This window comes from Protopterus annectens, chromosome 1.part0, assembly GCF_019279795.1.
Source record: "Protopterus annectens isolate FY-2018-M chromosome 1.part0, PAN1.0, whole genome shotgun sequence".
Classification (NCBI taxonomy): Eukaryota; Metazoa; Chordata; order Ceratodontiformes; family Protopteridae; genus Protopterus; species Protopterus annectens.
The window spans coordinates 1,718,299,435-1,718,325,812 of record NC_056725.1 but is presented as its reverse complement, the minus strand read 5'-3'; the positions used below and the strand labels follow the sequence as shown (position 1 = coordinate 1,718,325,812).

Here is a 26,378-nt window from a genome sequence, read left to right as displayed (position 1 = left end):
GAATAAGTACAAGAAGTATATAAGGACGTATGAATTTGTTTAATTAGAGTTGACCAGTTACTGACTGGTAGTGCTGATGAAGCTTTATACTTAAATACTGCCATATCTAATAAGATCTAGATATAGAATAAATCTGTTTTAAATAAAGCAGAGGGTAATGCGTTTTTGAGAAAAAAATAGAAAGTATTCCACATGAGAGGAGTGAGTTATTTAACTTTTCGCATATTTTATGTCCTAAAATAGTGAAGTACTAGTAGAGCAACTAAAGATGACTATAATAACATTTTATTTTATGAAAAGTATTATCACATTGTAAAAAAAAAGTTTAACACTTTTTTCAGACACTATGATTTTCAACAAATGCAGCTATCACAGTAATTTTGCCTCTTCCATGAAATCTTCAGCTCTAAGTAAGAGAATTTATTGCCTAATTAGGGTGGACGCTGTGAGTCTGGATACGTGAAAAGTTGATGAAGATGGCCAGAACCTTACGTTGATCATATTTCCTGGAAGTTTTGTGGACTGATAGGTAAACTGGAGGCAACAGTGCTTTTTTAACTGTTGTCCATGTCTTTGTATTTTTTTACAGGCAAGTAGTTCAGAAATCTGATTTTATAGGCAGGAAATGCATTAGTGGAAAATGTTACATATACTAATGTTGTGCCATGCTTCTTTAACACTTAGCATGCATCAGCAGTCTTCAAGCAATAAGATATCCTCAGTGAGCTCGAGCCTGAATGCTGTCAGTGAGAATGATGAAACTGTTCAGGAAAATGAAGAGGATTTGAAGTCAAGTCTAAAATCAGTAGATGTGACAGATGGTTCTGAGGTATAGTAATGCTATACTTTAACCCATTATGTAAATGATTTCTATTAAAAAGTGAATACAAAAAATGAGCAGATCCTTTGTGGTATGAACTGTTTCCATTTTAAAGGCTATTCCTTTTCATATGTAATTGCATTTAGTATGTATTTTAGCATCTCTTCTGATGTAGAATCATGAAAATGGCTCACTCCTGAGAAAGTGTTTGCAAAATATTAATGAAGATATTTTTCTGTTTCATTGGATGGGAGTACTTGATCACAGCAGTTTAATTAGTCATTGCTTTTTCATTAATAAATCTGTATCACAGCATTTAGGTAGACAGATGTACTAAAAGATATTTAATATTGAGGATTACTATGAAAACCTCAGTCTTCAGTCTAGAATTTAACATTGTTAATCATATGGGTTCATGTAAAAAATACCCGCTGTTCAAGATGGGCAACTCATTTAAAGGATTGCAGTTCAGAAAGCCACCACCTCATGGATCACTGGATATGCTGTATAAGTGTAATAAAGAAAGTGTTTTCTTTATTTTACCTTAAAATCTGATCCTGCTATTTTATCATTTTTTACACATGTTCATCATATTGATCACTGCTGCAGTAGCCTTAACTATATGAGTAGCCTTAGCTCTGTGGATTATATCTTGCCAAGGATATAACAACTGGCCAGCTTCTAAAGCTTCAGGGCACTTTCTACATAATCAAAGTATCAGGCAACTTGAGCTGAGCTGAGCAAAATACAGTTTTTGAGTACCCAGCCCTTCTGAGTTTTACTGCTGCTCCTTTGCTGAGCAGATAAATTGTCTTTGGGGAAGAAAACTTCCATTCAGTAATTTTGTGTATCATTGATACTGTCCTCTTCAGGAAAGTTATTTTAAAGTTAGGAGTTTGTTTTTAATGGACTGTCATGAGACTTGTACTACACTTTTAAATGTGAGTTATTTTTTTCCTGTCTGCTTAAATGTTTATAAAGTATGTGATGATGTGAGGTATTGCCATCTGTGCCAGGGAGAATAAGGCAGTGCATGTGTAACATATGCCAGCATAGTTAGCTGGGGTTTTGTAAATAATTTTGTGTCATTTGACTATTGCACTGACTTGTACAGATGCTTGTGTTAAAAATGTATCAATGGCGTTATTATAACTGATTAAATGTATATGTTAAACAAAGAATTCTGGAAGGAAAGAGTAGAAGCTTTTGAAATTGTTCTGTAGCTTTAAGATACTGCAACAGATCTTAGCAAAGCTCTGAGTGTGTATTGTACCAGAGTCAGGTGATCAAATGTGATGTCATTCTATAACCAGCACTGAGAGGATGGAACTCACACAGCAGCTTGTTTTGTTTTGTTTGGAACCCGATATAAAAATATATGACAGTTAGCACAGTTCAGTTAGTTCAGTTCAGTTTGCTGAGTTCAGTCAGTTTGAAGCTCATCAGCTTGTCTTGTGGAAGTAAGCATCTCAGCATCCTATCTTGCCTTGCTGTATTAATTAAGTTAGCTAGGGAATAGATACTCTTTAGACAGTTAGGAAATACAATGAGATTAGTTAAGTATTGTTTTTCTGCATCTGTGAGTCTCTTTAGCTGTGTTATTTTTATTTATCCTGTGATTGAAACTCTGGTGTTTATTGAACTTAGATATTTAGTATTCTCATATTTTTTCTATTTTATTATTTATTATTAAATATTTTTGTACTGTTCATTGTGGCTGGTCTTTTAGAGAATATTTTTAACATGTTGAGAGTACTTGTGCTTATTTTAGTGACACAGTGACCACTCAGAAAAGCCTTGCTGCTTTGGTTTCAGTGTACCATTTATGTTAGTATTGATTTTACTCAGTATAATTGGATACTCTGGTAAGAGCCTGAAAGTGGCTGACTGGTGGCAGCATTGTTACATTATAGTCTGTCAAAAGGGGTGCAGCTAGTAAATCTGTACCAGCCTTTCCCAGGAATTTGTGTATGTGAAAATCAAATACCCAGGTGTGGGTGTGTCAGCTACTTGGAACTGGACACAATACTCCAAAGCATACCTCTCAACTGTCCAGATTTTTGCAAAATGTTCAGATTTTTGGCTCCCCATAAAATGTGTGGTTTTCTGGCAAATCACTGGGATGATATGAGGACTGAAGTCACTAAATAATGACATACATTTGAGTTTAAGACTTCAAATCCTTCACAAAATGTATATTAAAACAAACCCTGGTACTCTAGCAACTTTCTAAGTTTGTAAGAGCAATATTTAAAATATGTCCCTATATTTGGGCCTTTACCTCCATTTTGTCATGCTTCGTCCAGATTTCTTGCACTAAGAGGGTGAGAGGTATGCTCCAAAGTGAGTCTTGTTTGGGATCTGGAGAGACAGAGAGTCCAGTCCCAGGTCTGCAGCATGTTCCCTGTGTGCTGTTGGGGGGAAATGTGCTTGTTTTAGAGAGCTGCATTTGAAAATACTGTGTAAGTCCATTCCTGTTTTTAGTGACTGTCTCTCACCGATGTCAGTGATGAGAGTTGAGACTCCTTGATTACTTGCCTGGGGTAGAGAGTCTGTCACAAAGGAAATAAAAACCATTCTTTCTGTGCTGATGGTGCTAGCAAAGCTGCAATGATTGATATGGACATGTGGATATACTTGATCCACTCACAAGAATCACAATGAAAGTATTAATGCTTTCAAGTTCTACACATTGTCACTTAGAAGAAGCTGTTTGTATGATTGTCCTACCTGGGCACTGTTGAAATCTTGGAAGATAAAGAAAGGTTTTGTCAACAACAGCAAGAGAAATATTTTTGATTGGTTCTCTGCTGAAACAGGAATTATGCTTGTTCCAGAAAATATTTAAACAGAAATCCTAGCTCTCCATGTTCTAAATGTCATAAATTAAGACATTAAAGCAATATATGGGTAAAAACTGGACTTCTAGTATGGCACTAACTCACTAAAACAAATTTCTCCTGCTCTTCCAGATGGTTAACTCAGTAACGTTGGAAATACTATTAGTAGTAAATAAATACTTACTGAATGTTCACAAAAAAAAAAATTAAAGTCAAAAACAAAGCAGAAAAGTAAAGCATCAGTTGAGATCCCACCTGAATAAGACATTGCCAGATTATGTTAAAAATAATGATAAATGGCTGGAAGGTATGAAGGATGCACTGACCAGACATAGGGGATCTGTTATCAGACTGCAACACTGAAAGAACATGTTGAAAGATTATCAGAATTTGAGACATCCCGTGAAGAAGCAGCTGAAAAGTTAAGCAAGTTAAGGGGATGGAGCCAGAATAGAGAATTTGAGCTTTGTGAAAATTCTTGAAAGAATGGAGAGAAAACTGTCTTTCTTTTTCGGAAAAGAAAAACAAATTAGTGAATGAACTGGGCAGTAAGATTTAGAAATGTTGTTGGCTAGAGCTCATAAAGATTTTGTACCAGTTTTTAGCTAGAGAGCTTTAGTGACCTCAAAAACTAGAATGGAATTTAAGAAAGGCAGTAAGGTGCTGGAAAAGATGTAGTTCAGCCTAGACGAAAGAAAGATAGAGCAATTATAAACGCATTTTAGACCTTTATATTATATATGTATGTATACATATTTTACAAAGGTTTGGGTTAGTTTAAATGTTTCAGTGTATTGTTTAATTATAGGAGCTAAGAATCATATAATATTCTTTTTGTTTGAAGCACACAACAGCATAATCAATGGAGAGGAGAAGGTTAAGAAATTAAATTGCAAAATAATATGGCATTGAAAATAATTTTGGGTAATGCAAATTTACCTTTCTTTAATTATTGTGTTGAATAGAATATCCACTTGTTTATATTTCCCTTAAAAGAAGGGCAACACCCAACAGATTCCATCTCTTATAGACCAGTAGCAATTCTGAACCAAGATTATAACATGTTCATATCGATTTTAGTGAATTGGTTGCAGAAGATAATGCCTAAACTAATAAACCAGGATCAAAACAGCTATATGACAGGAAGACAAACCAGTGATAATATAAGAACACAGCTGATCCAATGGGACGTAGAGATGAAAAACATCCCATTGCTTATGATTATTATAGATTCAAGAAATGCATTCAGTAGAGTGCTCTGGGATTTCTTATATAAAGTTTTAGAAAAGTTTGGACCCCCTGAGGAATTCATGAGGTGATACAGCAGTTATACTATGGATTAACTGCAAATTTGAAAATGGAGGTAATTTCACACAGGCCTAGATTATAGTGAGGAAGACAAAACAAGGTTGCCCACTGTTCCCTTTATTTTTTGCCTTCTATTAAGAGCACTTAGTGAAATAAAAGGATTTCCTTGGAATGACAGAGAGGAAAAATTAGATATTTTTGTTGATGCAATTTAATACCTAACAGACTAAGAGACAAGAGTGTTGCTTAAACTGTTTAAGGTTCTGCAGCATTTTTCACGTGTTTCAGGATACAAACTAATAAGAGTAAAACCAGGGCTATTCCTGTGACTTGCTTCCCTTCCTTTGATACGGTTTTACATTTTCAGAATATGTGGGCAGCACTTTGAATTACATACTTATGGGTATGGTTATCTAGAAGGGGTGATGAAGCACCTGTAGAAAGTTGGAAAGAGGTAGTATTTTGAAAGATATAACGAGATTCATTTTGGAGTCTTAAGACTTGGATAATAAAATACAAACATTGAAAATGTTGTCTCATGGATAATTTATATAGGACAAGACTACCTATATCAAGTAGATGAAGACACTTTACTCACTTTGGAGAGAGACAAAAAAAAACTTTATTTGGAAGGGGAAGTTTTTGTCCTGGAGAATTATAAAGTAACACAACTGAAATTAACCTACTTAATATAGAATGAGAAATATAATAATGTGTAGAAGCAAGTGATGTCCTTTATTTGATCACTGCTGTAGTAGCCTAAGTTATATGGGTTATGTCCTGCCAAAGACAAAACAGCTGGCCAGCTTCCAAAGCCTAAGTGTACCTTCCATGTGCCCAAACTTGAAATCTTAAAATCAGCTCAAGATGAGCCAGCTAAAAGTTAGATTAAAATGCCAAACTCATCAGTCCTTTCCTGCCACTGACTGCTTCTCTGTGGGCTTTTGAAGACTAACAGTCAGCTAAAGCTGTTCCATGACAAAAACCTTAAATTTCCTGTAAAAAAAAAGAAATATATACATATATATATATATATATATATATATATATATATATGTGTGTGTGTGTGTATGTGTGTATGTATATATATATATATATATATATATATATATAAGTTATGAAAAAATGTTTTATTGACGTTCATGTGACTTTTGTTCACTTTTTGGTAAAAAGTTATCTAAGTCTATATTTTTTGTGGAAAAACTGGTGTTTTAGTTTTCCGGGCTGAGGTAAATGTTTAACGTGCTTTTTACTGTGTTTTTTGGAGGAAAAATTTCATTTTATTTTTACAACTTACCAGTTTTACCTATTTACTATTGTTGCTTAGATTCCCCAGGGATCTGGGTCATTTCTCTGCTTAACCATGGAAGAGCCTTCTGGTTCCCCAGTTGTAACTTCTTCCAGCCACAAAAAGAAAGATTGTTAAGCAGCCTTTGCCTCCACAGCAGGCTAATATTTTGCTTCAGCTCCAGGTGGATGACACTGCTGTGGCCAAATTGAATTACTTAGCCACTAATCCTTTTCCTTGGATCCCACCGGTACAGTTCATACAGCCAACATGGACCGCCGAGTTAGACAATTCCTCTGCAGCTGCTGGTGTTCCCATGTTGGGCAGGGAAGAGCCCTTCTTTTGGTCCTGGGAGAAGAGGTAGGGAGTGCTTGTCTACTTAGCAAGGAAGCTTTGCCCAACTCTAGGGAGGTGATTGCTGATAATTATGGGTCTTTTTCTTCAGGAATTTCTGTCAAAGAAACAAAGACAAAAAAATATGTCTTCTCCTGTCAAAGCGACATTGGAGAGGAATAATTTATTGGGCTTACCGCAGTGTTTACTGCTGGCTGTTGAAACATCTTATATGGATGGTTCTGTTAAAAGAAAAAGAGACTTTTCTTTTTCCTATAGAGATTCAGTAGTTTGAACCTCAAAAGGAGTGTGACAGGACAGATGATGTAACATCTCCACAGATTTCTGAGTCAGCTTTATTTCAAATGGAATTTACTGAACCTGGACCTATTATCCTGTTCTTTTTGCTTTGGAGGATGTTTTTATCAGAGCCTACAGTTTTCTAGACAGTCAGTCTGCTGCCCCCAAATAATCCCAGACCTGATCCAGCAGATATAGCTTTAGTAAACCCAGCTGCTGCTAAGCATTTTGTCAATAATAATCCCTATCCTTCTGACAAGGATGGGAAGGCTTTTGATATGTTTGGAGAAAAAAAAGTATATGCTTCTGCAACTCATGCTTTCAGAATTCTCAGCTGTCAGGCTCATAGGTTGGTTTATCCTTGCCACTTGTGAGGATATGATGAATGTTTTGTTATAGGTTGTTTTTGTGCAGAAGAATATTCTTTGTGTAATTTGGCTTCTACTGCTTCTCAAGCCACTAAACTATGTTTAATATGCATATGACTGTGCTGATGCCAATTTGAGGGCTGCTGCCATTTGAACTGTTATGAGGATGTTTGCTTAGCTGTGTTCACAAAACCTCCCAAAATACCTAAAAAATGAAATTAATTTTCCCTTGGATAGAGAACTAGTTTTTTAATCTTCTGCTGCAGAGGTCATTAAAATGTGAGCTGAGAGTGGGAAGCCGATTCAAGGGATCTGTTAGATTTTTCATCCCTACTTCTCCAGGTTTCCTAAGGGATTCACCTTCCTCATCCAAGTTCAATAAAAAGGAAGGTAAACAATCCCAGCATTCTACTGATAAGCAGACACTTGAAAAGCAGTGGAAGGAAGGTTCCAAAAAGAAGGTTCCAAAAAGAAAGCAAGAACCCCTAGAACAAATAACAGTCTAATAAGTCTGAATGACTTCATGATGGACTTTCATCACCCCTCACTCCCTGGCAGTCCTATAATTCTTCCAGAAGGTCTAAGCCTCCAGTTCTCTCTTTTACAATAGATTTCTTCAAACAGATGGGTTCTGAGAATAACCATTAAGGTAGCAGATGGCATTGGGAGTCTGTTCCTTCCTTTTCAGGAGATTCCTCCTCATCCACCAGACGAAACTCTTCTTTTCCCTCCTGTCATCGAGCATATGCTGGCTCAGGGGGTGATATAATCTGTCCATCCTCCTCAGTTGGGAGAAGGATTTTTTTCAAGGATGTTTCTGGTACCAAAGAAAGAAGCCTGTTGGAGACCAATTATGGATGTTCCCTTAATGAACCAGTTTGTGCTAGTGCCCACGTTCAAAGTGTTGTCACTTCACAACTTACTACCCCTTATTCCTTTTTAATTTCTCCAAGTCTTTTGGGTTTGTAATACCATGATGGGAATGGACACCATTCCTAAGTCAAAGTATGATTAACCTACATGAAATTAGTATTGTTTCAATCTTTGATGTTAGCCAGAAGTGCTGTTCGCAGCACCCACAATGTGCCCAACATCGACTCCTTCACCAATTTGTATAGAGTGCCATATATCGGTAGCATATCTAAGTACAACTGTATATTTTATTTTATAAGATCTGTTGCTTCTACTGCTGTTGGAACTGTCTGGGTATCCTGCTTCCATATTGCCCTCATTTCTGCCTGCAAATCCTGGTATTTTATGACTTTATGTCTCTCTGTATGTAAGACACTGTAGTCACTGAGTATAGCAACTTCAGTGATCAATACTACTTTTGTCTTCTTTTCATGGACTACTATATCTGTTTTTTAGCTTCTGTTTTCTGAACTGTTGGTAATGGGTGATCCCATGTGATATAAACTTCATCATTTTCTATAATGCTTTGTGGCTCATGTTTCCAGTGTTTTTCAGCTACATCAATATTATAATGTTTGCACATTCCCCATTGCAACAGTCTTGCCACATTACTTTGCCTTTCAGTATACAGTCCTTCTGACATTAGTATATCACAGCCAGCAACAAGATGTGTGACTGTTTCCAATTCTGTTTTACAAAACCTACATTTGTCTGTTTCTCCCACATGTTCAATGAACTTTGTAAACCAACGTGTACGTAGTCCACTGTCTTGGGCTGCCAGTATTAACCTTTCGTCTATTGGTTTAAATTTACCTCTCCTTAACCATACCTGTGTTAGAGCCTGATCAACATGAGGGTTGTTCCAAGAGTTTTCTATACTTGCAACTATATTTATGCATTTTCTCTATTTCTTGCCTTCTCATCTGATCCTTCACCTTATATTATTTCTTTTGTTTTTTGGCATATTCATTTGCTGCCTGATTTTTATCTACTTCTGGTTTGATTTCTATTCCTGCTTGATGCTGACATACTTCTGCTAAACTAAGCAGGGAAGTCATCTTAGACTTATTCTCCTCATGTTTCAAAACGTTCACTACGTTTGGGTTTTGTGAGGTCAGCAGATATTTATGCAGTCTCACAATTGTTGATCTAAACATGTAATCAATTTTGAGGAGGCCCATACCTCGTTCAGAACAGGAAACATATAGTCTTGGTATGCACTGATTTTTATAAATCATTTGATGAAAATGAAACATCTTTCTTGTTTTCCTATCCAACCTATCCAACACCTTTTGGGGACAGTCAGTCACTGTACTGTAAGTTAGCACAGGAAGAGCAAATTGGTTTATAGCCTCAACTTTGTTCCTGGATGTCAACACTGTATTCAGTATTAATTTAAGTCTTCGAAAATTTTCCTTACTAAGTTTTATTCAGATTTGTTCATTTTTTTATTGCTGATTTGTCATCAGTTCCCAAATATATATGCATTCCCTCTTGCTCAAGTTCTTTTATATCACATCCCTGTCCCAAACTGATGTTTTCTTGGTGCTACAGCTTTTCTTCTGTAAAGGCTGCTTTTGCACAATTATCAAGACCAAATGACATTCTTATATCATCTGAAAATGTTTTGACCACTTGCAGTTGTGCTTTCCATTCCAGATAGGTTCATAGGTGTTTACTAGGCTAACGACCATAAGGGCCTTTTTAAACATAGCCATGCATCCCAAAATCTCTGACAAGTTTTGATACCCTTGATAAGTGTAAGCATGGGCCTGGGAGATGAACCATTTACAGGTTACCTGTGTCCATTAGACATAGGTGCCTAACCAGGGATGAATTTCCGGTTTCCCATCCAATTGTCCAAGTTGCACTTGAATTGAGTTAGGGAGGAACTCTTCTTCACATGGATGGGAAGCTATTATATATCAAAGGCAGTTACCATCCAAAGGACTCCAAATTGCAAACATGAAGATGTAAAGTATCCAAAAAGAAACAGAAGGAATCCACCACGAAGATGAAACGTCTGGATGGGAAGCCTGTTCCGTAGATGGGGTAGTCTCTGGGATACATACCTAGCTCTCCAGCAAGTCCTATTTATATTACAGGCAAGGTTTAACTCTTTAGAAGGGGTAATTCTGGTGCTGTTTGTTTTGTGGATATGCAGGAGGTCCATCAGAATGGGGTCTGACATTGCCCTTGTATGCCAGGCATAGATTTCCTCTCAAAAGCCTGTAGGAGACAGAATACAGGGATAGGGCCTTGAGGAGGTCTGCATAGGAAAATTATCGGTTAATTAGATTTGAACCCTGCATCACCTGTCTTATTTCTCTGAATTACTTCACTTACACCTTGTGGCACAGATAAATTTGATTAACTATGCAATTTCAAATCATCTACAAAAAAAGATAAGTCTTTACACTTTATTACTTTCTGGGAGCCAAATTGTAGCTATGACCTAATCTGTTAAATAGACAGATTATAGGGTTAAAGGCAAGGCAAAAAAAACAGTGGCAACAGAGAGCCACCCTGGAATATCCCCCTTTGAATTTTTATCCCTGGAATAATTATTTGTCCTTTATCATGGCTTAACTGCAAAGTGATTTGCCACTGTTTCATGGTCGCTGTAATGTAATCAATAGATCAGTGTGCATCTTATACATTTTAAGTACTCTTTTATCCATGAATGTGGGATACTGTCAGATGCTTTTTTTGTAATCAGTCTATGCCATGCATAGATTCTTCCCCTTTTTATAGTTCTCCATTATGGTTTTATTTAACAATGTGATCCTTTCTTCCACATGACTTTCTTGTATTACTCTTTTGTTCTATTGCCATGATTGAGTTTTCTTCTAAAGGACTATAAACTCTTGTTGGCATCAATTGTATAGTTTATACATCACTGGAACTTAAGTTATTGATCTATAGTTTTTAGGATAGCTTGCAGGTTCACCCTTACGTAGGAGTATTGTTTTTCCTGTTGTTAACCAGGTTGGTGTTTGTTCGGGGTGCTCATATAAATAGTTCTTACTTATGGCTAAATCTTCATGTAAAGATGTTAATACTTTTTTTCCACATTTAAGTTTCCTAGTGATTTTAGATATAAAATATGCATATCATCATATTCTTATGGATCCAGTTTCAAGTGGTTCATAAGATTTTCTGTGTCTAGAACACATCATTAATTCTCTGCCTTACCATTTGGGCTATCTACTCCTCAAAGAACATTCACAAAGTGGCTAACTCTTGTGATTGCCTACTACAGACTGCAAGGTAGTCATGTTTTTCCTTATTTAGATGACTTGCTCATCTCTGCAGTGTTTTTCAAACTGTGAATTATCAATAGAGAAACAGTGGGAAGATATCTATCTTATACTAAAAAGGTAACTAGATCATTTTGTATATTTGGGTGGAAATGCCTTCAAAAATATTTCTATACCCCAAAGAAGTCGCACAGAATGTTTGCAGAGGCCAGTCAGTTGTGGTGGATATTTATTTCCAGGCAGATAAAAGACTGAGATCATAATGTTTGGTTCAGCCCAATGCTAGATCATTTTAAAGATGACTGTAAGCATTTGATATGCAAAATTTTGCATGACAAATGAAAATTTAGTAGCGATCATGGTGTTAAGTTGGTATAAGGGGGATGGAATTAAGACATATGGAGGATTTAATATGTTTGTCTCTTCTAGTTGCTAAAAGGGCAATCATTAAAGAATGGAAGAAATGCAAAATTCTGCAATTGCTAGATGGTTTAACAATTATGAACTTGATTAGAGATCTAGAGTTAAATAAATATCTGGAACCAAGCATAATTTGCAGAGGGAAATAGGCTGTATAGAACCAGGTAATAGAGACAGATGAATAATTACAACTGAAGTTAGTTAAGTAGGTAACAGAACTATCTTGCAGGACCCACACAAGTAAGAAATAAGGTTAATCCAGTTTATGGATAGATGTAGGTTAGGTTACATCTAGAGTTATATTTTGTGAACATATGTGTACATATTTAGTAAAAAAAAGTTATAATCATAGAATCATAGAAAATACAAGGCACCTGGGTCATGAAGCAATTCATGCCTTGCCAGTACACACCCTCAGACTTTAGCCCATTTCTTCTAGGAGAAAAAAGCCAGTCATGCTGGGGGTGAATTTGTGAATACCCATTCAATTTTCTAACTCACAAAGGAAGGCAGTGTGCCACATAGCTTGATCTGGAGTAGAGGTTTGTACCAAAGAAGGAGTAGTTGTATGATAATTCTGTCTTTCCATCATGATTTGTTTATTTGCCGAAGCAGATTTAGATCTCTCTTCCTAGCATTGACTAGACTGTTTGAGAGATCTTGGATTTCTGGATCCCTAGTGGCCCAAAAAGTAAGGAACAGATTGTCATTCAGGAGTCTGTAGGACACTGAATACAAGGACAGAGCCTTCAGCCTCTCCTGGTAACCCAAGTCTTTTAGGCATGTGACCTTTTTTTGTTAGGAACCTCATCATCTCTAAAAATGCCTAATATGTTTAGTAAGATACATCACAAAAGGGGTATTGTATTCTATGATGGGCCTGATTAGTGTAGAATTTAAAGTGGTAAGGACTACTTCAGATCTAGAGGAGATACCCCTTGCAATCACCTGTACCAGACAGAAGGATTTCCTTACCACTGTTGCAACATGACTGTCAGGTAAGAAGGAATTATCTAACCCCTGTTTTAATGTGTATTAAAACATCTTAAATCTAGATTGTAGTTTTGTCTAGAGTATAAAGTGAGTTGAAGGATTGTTTTCCAAATGCAACAATATTGCACTTTTTAGTATTTGGTTTTAACCTATTTTCTGATCAGTAGCCTTTAGCATTTGTAAGTTAAAGTTTTAGCCTCTGATGTCAGAAGGGGATTTGAGGATGACACCCAGTTTATAATCATACACATGCTTGGTTAAGCAGAGATCCTTTTTTTTTCATTTGGAAATCTGAGACGTATGGGTGGTGCTGCGGTAGCATTGTCACCTCACAATAAGATGTTGTCCTGTTCGATTCTCAGCTAAAGCGTCTTCTGTGTGGAGACATGCGTGAATGGGTGTACCTTTGTTGAAGGTTGTGCATCAGGTCTGGCAACTCAGTACGTAAAAAATCTACTGCCAATCATTAGCGGACCGGAGTTCCGTTGTGGCGACCCCCTAACTGGGAAAAACTGAAAGATACAACATATGTCTAGTAGTAGAGGACCTAGTACAGGTCCTTGAGGGACTCCACAGGTTACTTTCGTGCACATTTGCCACCTTCACTGTATGAGTTCTATCCCTCAGCTAATTTTCGGTCAATGATAATAGTGACCATATTAAAGAATTATTTTGTAAACCTTTGGAGTGTTTGGTCATTAGTGTATATTATTTGGAATTTTTCTTTTAAGAATGACATTCTCCAGTGTATAGTTTGCGCACCATGTACAAGGAATGCACTGCATGCCATGTATTACCAATTTGTTAAATAAAGATCATTAAAAATAGTCTGCATAAAATCATTATGTATTAAGTTTCCATATAGCCTCTCAGTAATACATATGGGATACTCTAATGAAACTTCATAGTAGATTTTGTACAGTTACAGTTGTACAATATTTCATTTCCATTTATTTGACCAGATATCAGTTTTATCTCCTTTGTTATTCAGAAGCTATGCCATATTCATTTAGAGACTAAGGACATGTTTTGCTTAGTTTATAAATTTATTCATTATTTTCTTTGTTTTTTTTTCTTTTTTTTTCCTTTGGGTTTTGCAAACAATTGTATACGTTCTGAATTGGATTGTGCATGTTACAGATATGTTTTAAAATAAGTTTGATTCAGTTTTCATACTGGAATAGTGCATCATACTTACCTTGTATATCATTAAACAAACAGGTCAATAGGCCTTTTCGTACATTTGGATTTTATATTGTAGATACTTCAGATTTAAGCAGGTCATTATATTCTATTGGCTGAACTTACATTTTTGTTTTATGTTCTCTAACTTGAGTTTTTTTTTTCAAGTGCACCTTTGTAAAATAATGGAACAGATACTGTATGTTCAAGATGATTTATTTTTCAAATTAAAATCTCTGTTTTGTAATTCATGATTTAGATTGAAAATTGTTTTGTAGAAAAAGAAATTAGTTTTTAAGGGACATTAACATGTAATATAATTTCCTTTATCTGTATACGAGAAATTAGAGGTTACATTTTTGTAAAATTAATTTTCTTTGACCCTTTTCTAAGGATGCTTTAAGTCTAATGCTATGATAACTGCATACCGTCTATGAATAGTTTATGTACCAATGTACCTTAATACATTCAGAGGTGCACTGGAAATACTGCAAAAAAGGTTTACGTATGCATTATTTGTTATCTAATATTATGATTTCATGATCTAGCATATTTATTGTGCTGTTGTGCTTTATTATTTCAAAGGAAAACTGACATTTATCTTTATTGACCTTATTAATTTTCCTACTAGTTTTGTGAGCATATGCTTACTTATCTCTACTACCTCCCTAATGAGACAAAACGCTGCTTAGAATCTATATACCCAACTGTAGTGATTAACTATTACTGTGATGTGACTGTCCCCAGAGAATATATTGTTGCTGCATGTAAGTGTACTTATATAGCATTAGATCTTTGAGGAAAAGTAGTGCTGCCCTCCCACAATCCCCTTGTTCTTTTCTTGGGGAAATTAGTAACTTCTCAACAATCTTATATTTCAAGGAAACTTTCTTTGAGTGTGTGTGCGTGTGTGTGCGTGTGTGTGTGTGTGTGTGTGTGTGTGTGTGTGTGTGTGTGTGTGTGTGTGTGTGTGTGTGTGTGTGTGTGTGTGTGTGTGTGTGTGTGTGTGTGTGTGTGTGTGTGTGTGTGTGTGTGAATCCCTAGTGTTAAATAACTACAACTACAATGTCTTTAATTCAATACCAAGCTATTTATACACTATTATGATAGAAGTATAATGCGTATATTGCTGTATTCTGTGTTTATTTTCTTGTAGTTGCTATGAAATTTGGATGCTGCCAGTACACAAGTGTCCCTTTCCACAGGCAATCTAGGAGCAAATTTATTCCTGGAAGATGTTATATTTATCATTTTAAAAATGCATTTACGGAATTTTCATTTTCTCAGGGGGTTATATATTTATTTTTACTAGGTAAAGGTTTTATATTCCTTCTCTTCACATTACTTTATTGCTGAATTCACATTACTAGAAGTATGCCATTACCAATCTGTTTCTTTTGTATTTCATACAGCCTTTCAGTAGTCTTTTTAGTTTAGGAAGCTCTAATGTATACTCTGCTGTTATTTATTTGCTGTGTACTTTGGTTACTATAAATTATGTACTAAATTACTTTAACTACAAAAAGAGAAATATCCCAGATATCCTCATATTCTCAGAAAAACCCAATATGCAACCCTACCTGGGTCTAAAACAAACCAAAAATAAACTTTGCAGTGTGGAGAGTGTGATTTTCACTTCCTGAATTATTTTATACACTTAGTTCAGTTAATAAAAATATAACTATAAAATATAACTGTAAAATACATGCTACAAAATAATCAAATAGAAAATTGTAGGTAGTCCACAGTTGAGTTAAAAATGGAATATCCTTTATTGAAACACACAAACAAGCGATCCTAGTTGAGTATAATGAAAAGCATCCAAAATATTCCTTATTTATATATAATCAGGTTGTTTGGCGCAAGGGGGTAACTACTGTCATTGTATTTCAGGTGAAGGTTCTAGGCTACACTTTTATTCACTTTGATTACTGCTGAAGACTGCTAAATGTCTCCAGCATATTCTGCCTATATATAGCATGCCTCCCATTATAATACTATTTTATTGTCTTTGTGTCATGTATTCTGCCTGCATAGAGTGTTTATAGTTTACATTCTTGTTTTTGACAGACTATGCTTGTTCTTTGACCTTGGCTCAAGGCTGAAAAGGGTCAACAGGCCGTGTGTCTTGCTTTGCTTGGTAAACACATAGCAAATGAAAAATTAGATAATATTTTTTGTTTTATTTTACCATTTTTTATTCCTTGTATAAGTGTTACTACAGTCATGTAATGCTCTGCATTCATTGTACAAGTACACATATTATTTGCCCTTAACTAAGATGGGCTATTGGTCTATTGCATGAATATTTCTGTCAGAAAGAACTGAAGAGTGTCCACCAGTGAAGGATGTTTAAGGGAGCTACGTACACGTCTATTTCATTGCATTCCAGTTTGATATCTGTGTGACACTGCCAGCCCAGCTATCTGGAATTTTGTAAATAATATGTCATTTGTGAATATCAACATGATTCATATGCTTGTCTTACAAATATAAGAGAACTATATGTTATGTATATCAAACTACTGGTGCAGAAGTGTGTGTTGAACAGGATTTGTACAGTACTGAGCTTCAAGGATACCCTACTGGAAAAGCACAGAAATGTATGTAAACTATATACCTGTGCAAATGTGTGTTTTAATAATAGAAGCTGGAACATGCAAAGTTAATTTGCAAAACTTAAAGAAAATAAGTTGAAATTAAAGTGTTTTACGATTGTGTTATTTCTCAGTTTCAGCTCAGCAGCAGACACAATGTCTAGAGCTAACTGTTTTGTATTGTCTTGAAACAGAAATAATTACTAGGCTTCAAATGTAAAAGCATTTTATTATTTTACGACTTCCAAGTTCTGCAAACTTCTGAGAGATATGTACTTCTCACACAGAGATGTTGAAATTCTGTTAGTAACTGTTTAGTCTGGGAACTGAAGTCAGGTGACAAAGTGATGTCATCCACGCTAACCCAGCAGTAATGTTTATTATTAATTTAAGAACCCTCAGAGAGAGAGAGAGAGAGACTGTGCATTTTGTATTTTGTCTTGGACCTAGAAACATCCAGGCAGCACTTCTGCCTGTGTGTTGTCTGTTAGTAAGACTTAGGGCATATCTCTCTTAGATATAGATAGGAATATAGTAAAGATTACTTTAGATGTTTTCTGTATTTATTTGAGGTTGTCCTGCAATGTTGTTTTAAATTATTTCCTGCGATTTTGAATTCTGAAGTAACTGTGTTGTTCTTTTATTATTTATTATTAAATATGTTTAAGCTTATCTTTGTGGCTGATATTTGTGAGACATATGTATTTGGTGACACTGTACAGGCCACTCCTTGCAAGTTTTGGTCAAAACTACCATTTAGATTAATAGTAACATTACACAGTAGGATGGGATACCCTTTGTAAGGGCATTATAGTAGCTGATAAGTAAGGGTGGCTGGTGGCAGCTGGTACTACCTTATAGTCTGGGCAGAAGGGCATAGGTAGCAAACCTGTGCCAGCCTTCCCCAGGTGTATGTGTGTGTTTGTATATAAATCAAATCTCAACGTGTGTGTGTGTGTGTGTGTGTGTGTGTGTGTGTGTGTGTGTGTGTGTGACCTACCTGGGTTGGGACACGAATCACTGGTTGGACAGAGAGGGTGCTGGAGGTCTTAGCTTGGCCACTCGGCTGAGATCTCATCCCTATAGCTGTGCCAGTGGGGAGTCATTTTGGAGATCTGGAGAAAGAAGAAGAAACCAGCCCCAAACTGACTGTGATTTCTGTGTGCTCTTAAGGGAAATTGTACTTTACTGTGTGTGTGTACTTGTCATCCTCCCATTCTGTACGTCCCTCACTGTTACCAGTTGTGAAGATTGAGGCTCCTTGATTATTGGGCCAGTGCAGGGACATCACAATCTGCATTAGTACCTAGAGGAAAGGGGTCACTGCTTTTAGACTTTCAGGTTGGGAGATGTCATAGTTAAGTTAGGATATATAAACCGAATGCACAAAACTGTCTTACATGATTCCTAATAGACTGGATGAAATGTTGACATTCTGGCTTGATTAGCCAGAATTAGCTGAAGCATCATTGTAGTAGTAGCACAGTTGCTTAAGTATTGGTGACTCATAGTTTTGTGTTACTGTTCTAATGTATTTTGAACAGTCATTATTCAACAAATGGACTTATATATGATGTCCTAAATCTGAAAAACTACTAGGTCTGTATCATTTTTGTTTCCAGATGTGGAGTTATAGATGGCTTTACTGGGATGGTTTGGCTTTGGTAACGCACTCGCATTTCAATTACTTAGTGAATGCAGACAAGATAAAAGAGTCCTTTTTACAGGATTATGGTCATTATAGCATAGTGAATAAGGATTAAAGTACTAGACTCCAGGACTAGGTTTCAAGGTTTTAATCTAATTGGCACACACTTGCATATGTTGGGACCTTGACTCTGTTAGTTAATTTCTATTTTTGCTCTCAGAGGCTAGATCTGTGGATGTGACCTTTAATTGCATTGCTTCCTCTTAATTCATAAAAGAATATAAAGTAAGATAACCAATGTCTTCTAGCCACTTATTGGAGTGGCACACATTGCCTATCATGTTATTCTTTCAGGAGCCTGAATGCATTCTTTGCAGCTCAGTGATCAAATGCTGCCTTTTGCAGAACAGGTGACTTGGATTCATAGGAAGTCTGTGGGGGTTCCACTTGAAATCATCAAATTACCATTTCATCGAATTGCAAATCATCGAGACCAAATCGTCGAAAACTCATTTAATTGAAAACTCATATCATCGAATCTCAAATCATCAAAAACTATAAAGCAACTACAAATAACATTCCACAACGTTTTTACTATGTTTATGCAGGGGGCAAGCCCCCCTGCACCCCCCATGTGGGGGACTCTGCCCCCCACACCCCCTGTAAATAAATATACCAACTCCAAGGTTGCACTACAGTGGAGGAAAGAGGTTATTTCCTAACCCCACTGTAGTGCGACCTTGGAGTTGGTATATTTTATTACGGGGGGTGTGGGGGGTGGAGCCCCCCCATGGGGGGTGCAGGGGTGCATAAACATGTTAAACAGTGTCTGGGATGTTATTTGTAGTTGCTTTATAGTTTTCGATGATTTGAGATTCGATGATATGAGTTTTCGATGAAATGAGTTTTCGACGATTTGGTCTCGATGATTTGCAATTCGATGAAATGGTAATTCAATGATTTCAAGTGGAACCATCTGTGGGATGTCGCTAATATAGTAAGAGATTAAGTTATTAATTTATAATAAATCAAATGTTATAAGGATAGGTGAAATCCATACAATTATCTGGAAAGTTTCAGCTGAAAGTCAGTTTGTGGCTGTAGGAAGGTTAATTACACAATGTGAGCTTTGGTAACCAAAGAAGGTGACAGGAAGTCATGGAATAAAAGATGCATAAGACTAATCCAGCTTATAACTGACATGCACTCATTCACTGCATTACTGTCAAACATTGTTTCTGTTTAAGTTTCGTTTTTTAAGGAAATCATCTGATGGCCTTCTATTCTCATGTTGCAGTATTCATAACCTTTGCGTTTGCCTCTGCTTAGTGACCCAAATATCTGGCCAGTATACAAAAGCTTTAGTCACTGCAAGGTATGTGGGACATTTCACGTTAGCCATAGGGTGTGTGGGTCATAAAAATGACATCCATATATACCTTCCTCAAAACTTCTCTGTCGCCAGTCAAACTTCAGCTCATCCTGCTGTTTCTGCCATCGGATCCTGCAAGTTTAAGGTAAGTACCCCACTGGGACCTTTTTTCTTTTTCTTGTTTTGGTGACTACATGCCTGCCCAGGTTCATGTCATCCATGAAAGGAAAGTGTAGGTGTGGACATCAGATCCCCCATAAGGATGCCCATGACCTGTACTTGTTTTGCTTAGGGCCTAACTATGACCATAAATCATGTGCAATTTGTCAAGTCTTTGTTCCAAAGACTTTTCAAAGCCGTCTGCACACTCTTAATATCTATTTAGAAAACCAAAGACTTAAACATCTTGCTCTTGCAATGGAAGGGTCGTCCAGTCAGATGTTGAACCACCAAAAAAGAAGACAGAAAAAGAAGACCAAAGTTAACAGGCCTGAGAATACTGCTGCACCTCCTCTACTCAGCATTCACCCTGGGGCCAACATATGCCTGGAGGAATGTATGGAATCAACTGACTCTGGTATAGAGGCTGCAGAACCAAGGGCTGAAAGCACTTCCGTGGAGGTTACGCAGATGTCGTGTGTCGACAATGAGGGGGAACCTCGGCTTGTTGCGGACATCCAGACCGGCCTTTCTACCGTTAGAGAACTGCCTGAAGCTAGGCCCTCCTTAGGCTCTATGCCCTCTTGGTCTGTTTCTTCTTTAAAAAGGAAACAAAAACTAAGCATGTATCTCCACCTTCTGAAAGTTTGCCTGATTGGCAAGCTTTTTCTCAAGGTTTATTCAATGTCTTCATGGCCATTAGGCCTTCCGTGGCTGCTTCTCCTCTGGCTGTCCCTCCTGTTATCAACCCTAGGCCTCAGACTGCAGATCATCTTCCAACTGAAGCTGAAGATTCTTCAGATTCCTGCTCAGAGGATTCCCTATCTTATGCTTCCCAATTGCCATCCCCTGTAGGGTATACCTCCCCAGAGGAGGAATCTGCTGAGGCAGATTCCCATGACGAGAACCTAACCTTTGGAAAAGCCATCTCTCAGATGAGAGAGTTCTTCAGATGGGACTCTTCTGAAATGACTGAAGCCCAGAAGAAGTACTATGAACTTTTACAAATGGATACTCCTTCACCATCTGCCATCCCATCAGTCCTACCAGCCTTCTTAGATGCATTCAATGCAGCTTCTAAAAATCCTGAATCCCAACCCCCTGCTGGTAGATGGCTTGACAGATTTTATATGGTTCCAGAAGGGGCAAAATTCCTGATTAAAATGCCCTGTTACAGACCCTGGTACTATTTCTTTCTCTGCAGATAAACCCTCCAGTCTATTACCCTCCACCTTTGCCCTTCCAACTGATAAGGACAGTAAAACTATGGAGCACATTGGTAAAAAGGTATACACCTCTGCTACCTTGGGCTTAAAGGCCATCAACTACCAGACTCACGTCTAAGTATTCCTTGGCCCTTTTAACTCAGGATTCAAAACTCTTGCCTGATCTCCCAGATTCATCCACTAAGCCTCAAATGTCTAACCTGATCTCCATGTCGTCACAAGTAACAAGACACTCAATCAGATGCAGTTAAGATGCTGCAGAGGCCTTGGCCAGATATGCAGCTTCTGCTTCAGTGCTCAGAAGGTACTCTTGGCTGAGGCTCCAACCCCTACTTGATGATGTCAGGGCTAAATTCCTAGATGCCCCCTTGGACAATACCGCCCTTTTTGGGGCCAAAGTGGCAGAGCTTTTCAAGGCCCTTCAACAAAAGGAGAAAGAATTATAGGATTTGAAGCATTTGTTTGTGTGACTTCTGCCTTCTCCTCCACCCCTACCAGATTCCATATCCCCTTACCCAGAGGCTCTCTCACTGTCTTCCCATCTGGAAAAGCATTACCTCAGACAATGTGGTCTTATCAATCATAGAAAAGGGTCACTTCATGACTTGGATCATGCCACCTTTTTTAAGAGGCATTCCACAATCACCAAAGGAGCAGATGCTCCTATTCCAAACATTCTTGGACAACCTCCTCTACCAGGGAACTATCCATCCAGTCCCTCCGTCAGAAAAGAGAAGGGGCTTTTTCTCCAGACTTTTCCTGGTCCCAAGAAAAGACAGCCCATGGAGACCCATTCTGGACCTCTCCCCAACTACAATCTCTTTCTTCAAGTACCCACTTTCTGCATGCTTACACTCCAGATTCTTTTCCCAATGTTAATGCCCCAGGCATTTCTGGCCACCTTGGACATCAAAGATGCATGACTGCATATCCCCATAAGACCCAAATACAGGAAATATTTACGCTTTTTTGTGGGTTTCTCACATTTTCAATTCTCTGCTTTACCCTTTGGACTGTCTACTGCTCCAAGGGTATTCACCAAGTGTCTGGCTCCAGTAGTAGCCTATTGCAGGGTCCAAGGGATACACATTTTCCCATACCTAGATGACCTCATGATCCAGGCAGATTGCTACAGTTCTCTACAGAACCCTCTCCAGACAGTCATTTGTGTTCTGCAGTCCCTGGGGTCACCATCAATTTCCCCAAATCCAAACTAGAGTCCTCCCAAGACCAAGTTTTCCTGGGCTGCAGAATCAGGGGGCCTTCCAAAACAATCTGAAGCAAGGGCCCCTGAAGTTGTTCATAGACAACACTACTATTCTTTGGTATGTGAACAGATGGGGGGAAGAAGATCTTACTTCCTATACAGACTTGCACTCCAGGTCTGGGAATTGTCAGTCCAGCATGGAGTCACTTTGCAGGTGGTCTACATTCCCTCTGCTCAGAACACTCAGGCAGATACCTTGAGCAGGTCAGTGTCACAATCCCATGGGTGGATTCTACACAATGATGTGTTTATGGACATATTCCACAGGTGGGGTACACTACAAATAGATCTGTTTGCCTCCCCTCTGAACAGACAACTTCCTCGGTTTTGTACCAGGGCACCCAGCCCCCTAGTGAGGACCAGAGATGCCTTCTTTAAATCATGAAAGGGGATGTTTCTCTATGCATCCCTCCCCCTTCTCACGCTTACAAAAAGTCCTAATGAAAATTCAGCAGGACAAACCAAAAATCTTGTTGGTGACTCCCTTTTGGGCAAGACAGCATTGGTTCCCCCTACTTCTACATTTAGCTAGGGGCTATATTTAGCTAGGGGCTATCATCACGTTACCTCACAGAGTGGACCTACTCACACAGGACAAGGGATCCCTAATCCACTCTCACTTGGAATCTCTGAGTCTAACCCTGTGGGTGATAGGGTTTTTATCCCTTTCGGACACCTTTACACTGAGGACATGCTTAATCTCCTGCAGGAGGCCAGAAAACCCAATAATACAAGATCCTATATGTCCAAATGAAAAGGATTCTCTATTTGGTGTCTTAAAAGACAGCTAGACCCATTTCTAGGAGAGATCCCCTTACTGCTGTCCTATCTGTGTAAATTGTTGTAGGCGGGGTTGGCTTATTCTTCTGTTAAGACCCACCTTGCTACTATTTCAGCTTCTCTGCCTCTTGACCCTCCACTTGCTTCCAGACTTCAAGTGAAGTTTTTCCTGAATAGAGTATTACATCTCAGGCCCCCCAGAAGGCCAGTTCCATCACCCTGGGACCTGAATTATGTGTTAGAAAAACTCACGGTTGCTCCATTTGAGCCAGCAGCTATAGCTTCTGTAAAATACTGCACATGTGCTCTTGGTGGCCCTGACATCAGCCAAGAGAATGTCAGAGCTCCAGGCCCTTTTGGTCATCCCACCCTACTTAATCTTCCACAAAGATAGGGTAACCCTGCAAACTAACCCGTCCTTCATGCCTAAGGTGGTCAATGAGTTGTCCCTGAACCAATGTATCCACCACCCCATCTTTTTTTCCACAACCCCAGAATGACAGTGAGAGAGTCCTGCATTCCCTGGATGTGCACAGACAACTTATATACTTCCTAGACAAAAGCAAATCTCATAGGAGATCAGAGCAACTGTTTGTCTCCTTTCACCCCAGGGCTCTGGGCAAAACAGTAAAAAGCAGACCATTTCTGCCTGAATTTCCAAAGCCATCTCCTTTTCTTACACCTACCATGGTAAACACCTGGACTCTAACATTAAAGCCTATTCTGCTAGAGCCATGGGCCTCATCTGGAGCCTTCTTCAAGGGGCTGAACACTGCTTCTATTCTAGAAGCAGCTACCTGGACATCTTTCCATACCTTCACCAAACACTATAAACTGGACCACATATTCAGATCTACAGCAGATTTTGCTAGGGCAGTCTTGCATGGATTTTTGGAGCATAGTTCCAAACCACTCTGTTCTTCTTCCCTGTGAGCTATGGCATTCACCCAAAGATTATGAATACTGCAACATGAGAATAAAAGGACATAGAATAGTTGTGTAAAATGTTACCATAACCATAGATTTCCTTCTCTTTTATATTGCACTTTTTTATCCCATCCTCATACCCCCCTGAAAAAGCTTTGCTGGATGATTCAGCACTTGTGCAGCTATCTTGAGACTGGGGTCCGACTGGGGCATTCAGTTCTGAGGAAGGTAGGTGTGGATATCACTTTTATGGCCCACGCACCCTACGGCCAATGTCAGATTTTCCATGTACCTTGCAGTAACTAAAGGTTTTGTATACTGGCCAGATGTACAGGTCGCTAGGCAGAGGCAAACCCATAGGTTATGAATATTGCAACATGGAAGAGAAGGACATCTATGGTCATGGTAAGATTTTACACAATTATTCTTTCTTTCTGTTTTGGTATACGTACATGACATTTCAGAAGGCGTCTGTTATAGTAAAAGTCTGAGGATCATAGGAATGGTCTTCCCAGAGGTTGAGGGTAAAAAGAAAAAAACTTACTGAGAGGAGCTTATTACAAAATCCTTGTTACGGTTACTAAATATACTTTAACTTAATGTTTGTAATCATAGCAAGGACCTTGCATAAGCTGTTTGCTACAGCTACTAAATAGAGTCATTAAAAAAATTGCAGTATCACTGTGGTTTCTTAAATGAATGCTGATTGTGTCTCCAGCTTTCAGCCAAGGCGTTCTTCCCATTTACTTCTCCCTAAATATAGCTATGGACCTTGGAACAGCAAAGCTGGAAGTCCAAAAATGAGGAACATATGTAAAGTGTGAAATTACAATACATTGAACATTCCCCTTTCTCTGAGGTCCAAACTCCTCTTTCAGCCATCAAATATTTCAGGTACCTTGGAGTATGGTTAGTTCACCACCTCAACTTCATACTCCATTTATATCAAATAAAATCTAAAATCAACTCAACTGTTTTGTGAAAAAATCTTTCACTTTGTCTCCAAAGTCCAATGTGGCAATTAGTAAAAGAGTACTCCAAGCACAACTTGAATATGGGATAGTTTTAGTTGCCTCTCTATCAAGAAAGACCCAGCAATCCCTTATGATATATGTAGATTCAAAAACTTTAGCATTGAAAGCAGAGCATCACTGCCTAGAACTGGCAAAGCCAAATGGCTCCCTATTCTGCAAAGTATAAAGCTACTCCTTAGTTATGTGGTTTATAAACTACTTAGTGCTTCTTCTCATTCTTTGATAATCCTCTAATCTCACATCCCTCAAGCTACAGTATCAGATCTCTTCCATCTTTCTACATACACCAAGAACCCGAGTTCACTGGCAGACAGCTTTCTGTAATAACTTAGTCCTAGAAATGTATCCCTACCAGACTAAAACAATTTCACCTTCAATATATTCAGATCCAGCTTAAAAATTAAATTAAAGCTACCTGCAGATACAGTCAAGACCAAAGAATAAACTGATTTAAATTCCATACTCCAACATTACATACATTATCTAAAATTATACTCTCTTAAAAGTAATACCATATACTACTGTTCCACTGATAAATTCTCCCCTCCCTTTTATGTCCATCATTCACACTGTCTCAGTGACATATAGGTTCTGCGGCCATACAAAAACCTACATTGTCAGCTTTCCACAGTTCAGAATCCCATCCTCTGACTCTCTGTGATATGGGATTGGCTAAGTTCCTCCCATCAGGGGAAGCCTAACCCTTGTCACAGAAAGTCAGCTATTCAGTCTTTTGTGCCAGCTTTAGGACTCACTCAGCTGATTTTCCTCAGCAGCTTGCATTGGTGAATTACAGTCCAGTCGGAAATGATCCCATTGGGAACATTTCTTCCTCTTTATTATACACTTCTGTTTTAAAAAGGATTAATAATATATGTGCGTTATCTCATTTTATTTTAATACAACTGCTATTCACTGCAGCTGTTAATTCCTGTGCGAATTCTAACTTATTACTGTGGTGTTTGTATGCTTATTACTGCTTTAAAGCAGTTATGGGGCTTTTCTAAAGCGTTTTATGACTAGTACTGGAAAACTGAAGTTTTGAGGTGTCAGCTGAATACTAGGGATTGTTTCTTGGATGGCGCCAAGAGGCCTGTTGTTTCTATTGTTTATCTGATTAATTTCCAAGTTCTGATAGAAAAAAAATATTGCATTTTTTTCTTTTGTGTTAATGTTTATGTTATTTACTACTGGTTTAACACTGATAACTCTGTTTTTATTGTTAAATCATGTTTTTATTGCATATAAATTTATTTGCATTTTCTGTGGATATTTTTTAAGTAAATGCTTATTTATGCTGTTTTAAAAAGGGTTTTATTTTATTTAAGGGCATGTATTTGATTT

At 37.8% G+C, this 26,378-nt stretch overlaps 1 protein-coding gene across 1 annotated transcript in view; it reads left to right on the top strand.

The window, feature by feature from the left end:
* ADGB (androglobin) overlaps positions 1-26,378 on the top strand; it is a 4,124,629-nt gene that overhangs the window by 1,647,928 nt on the left and 2,450,323 nt on the right. The window contains exons 13-14 of the mRNA XM_044074542.1: positions 685-829; positions 20,409-20,907. Of these exons, the coding sequence (XP_043930477.1) occupies positions 685-829; positions 20,409-20,907 (644 nt within the window). The remainder of the gene's footprint in view (positions 1-684; positions 830-20,408; positions 20,908-26,378) is intronic.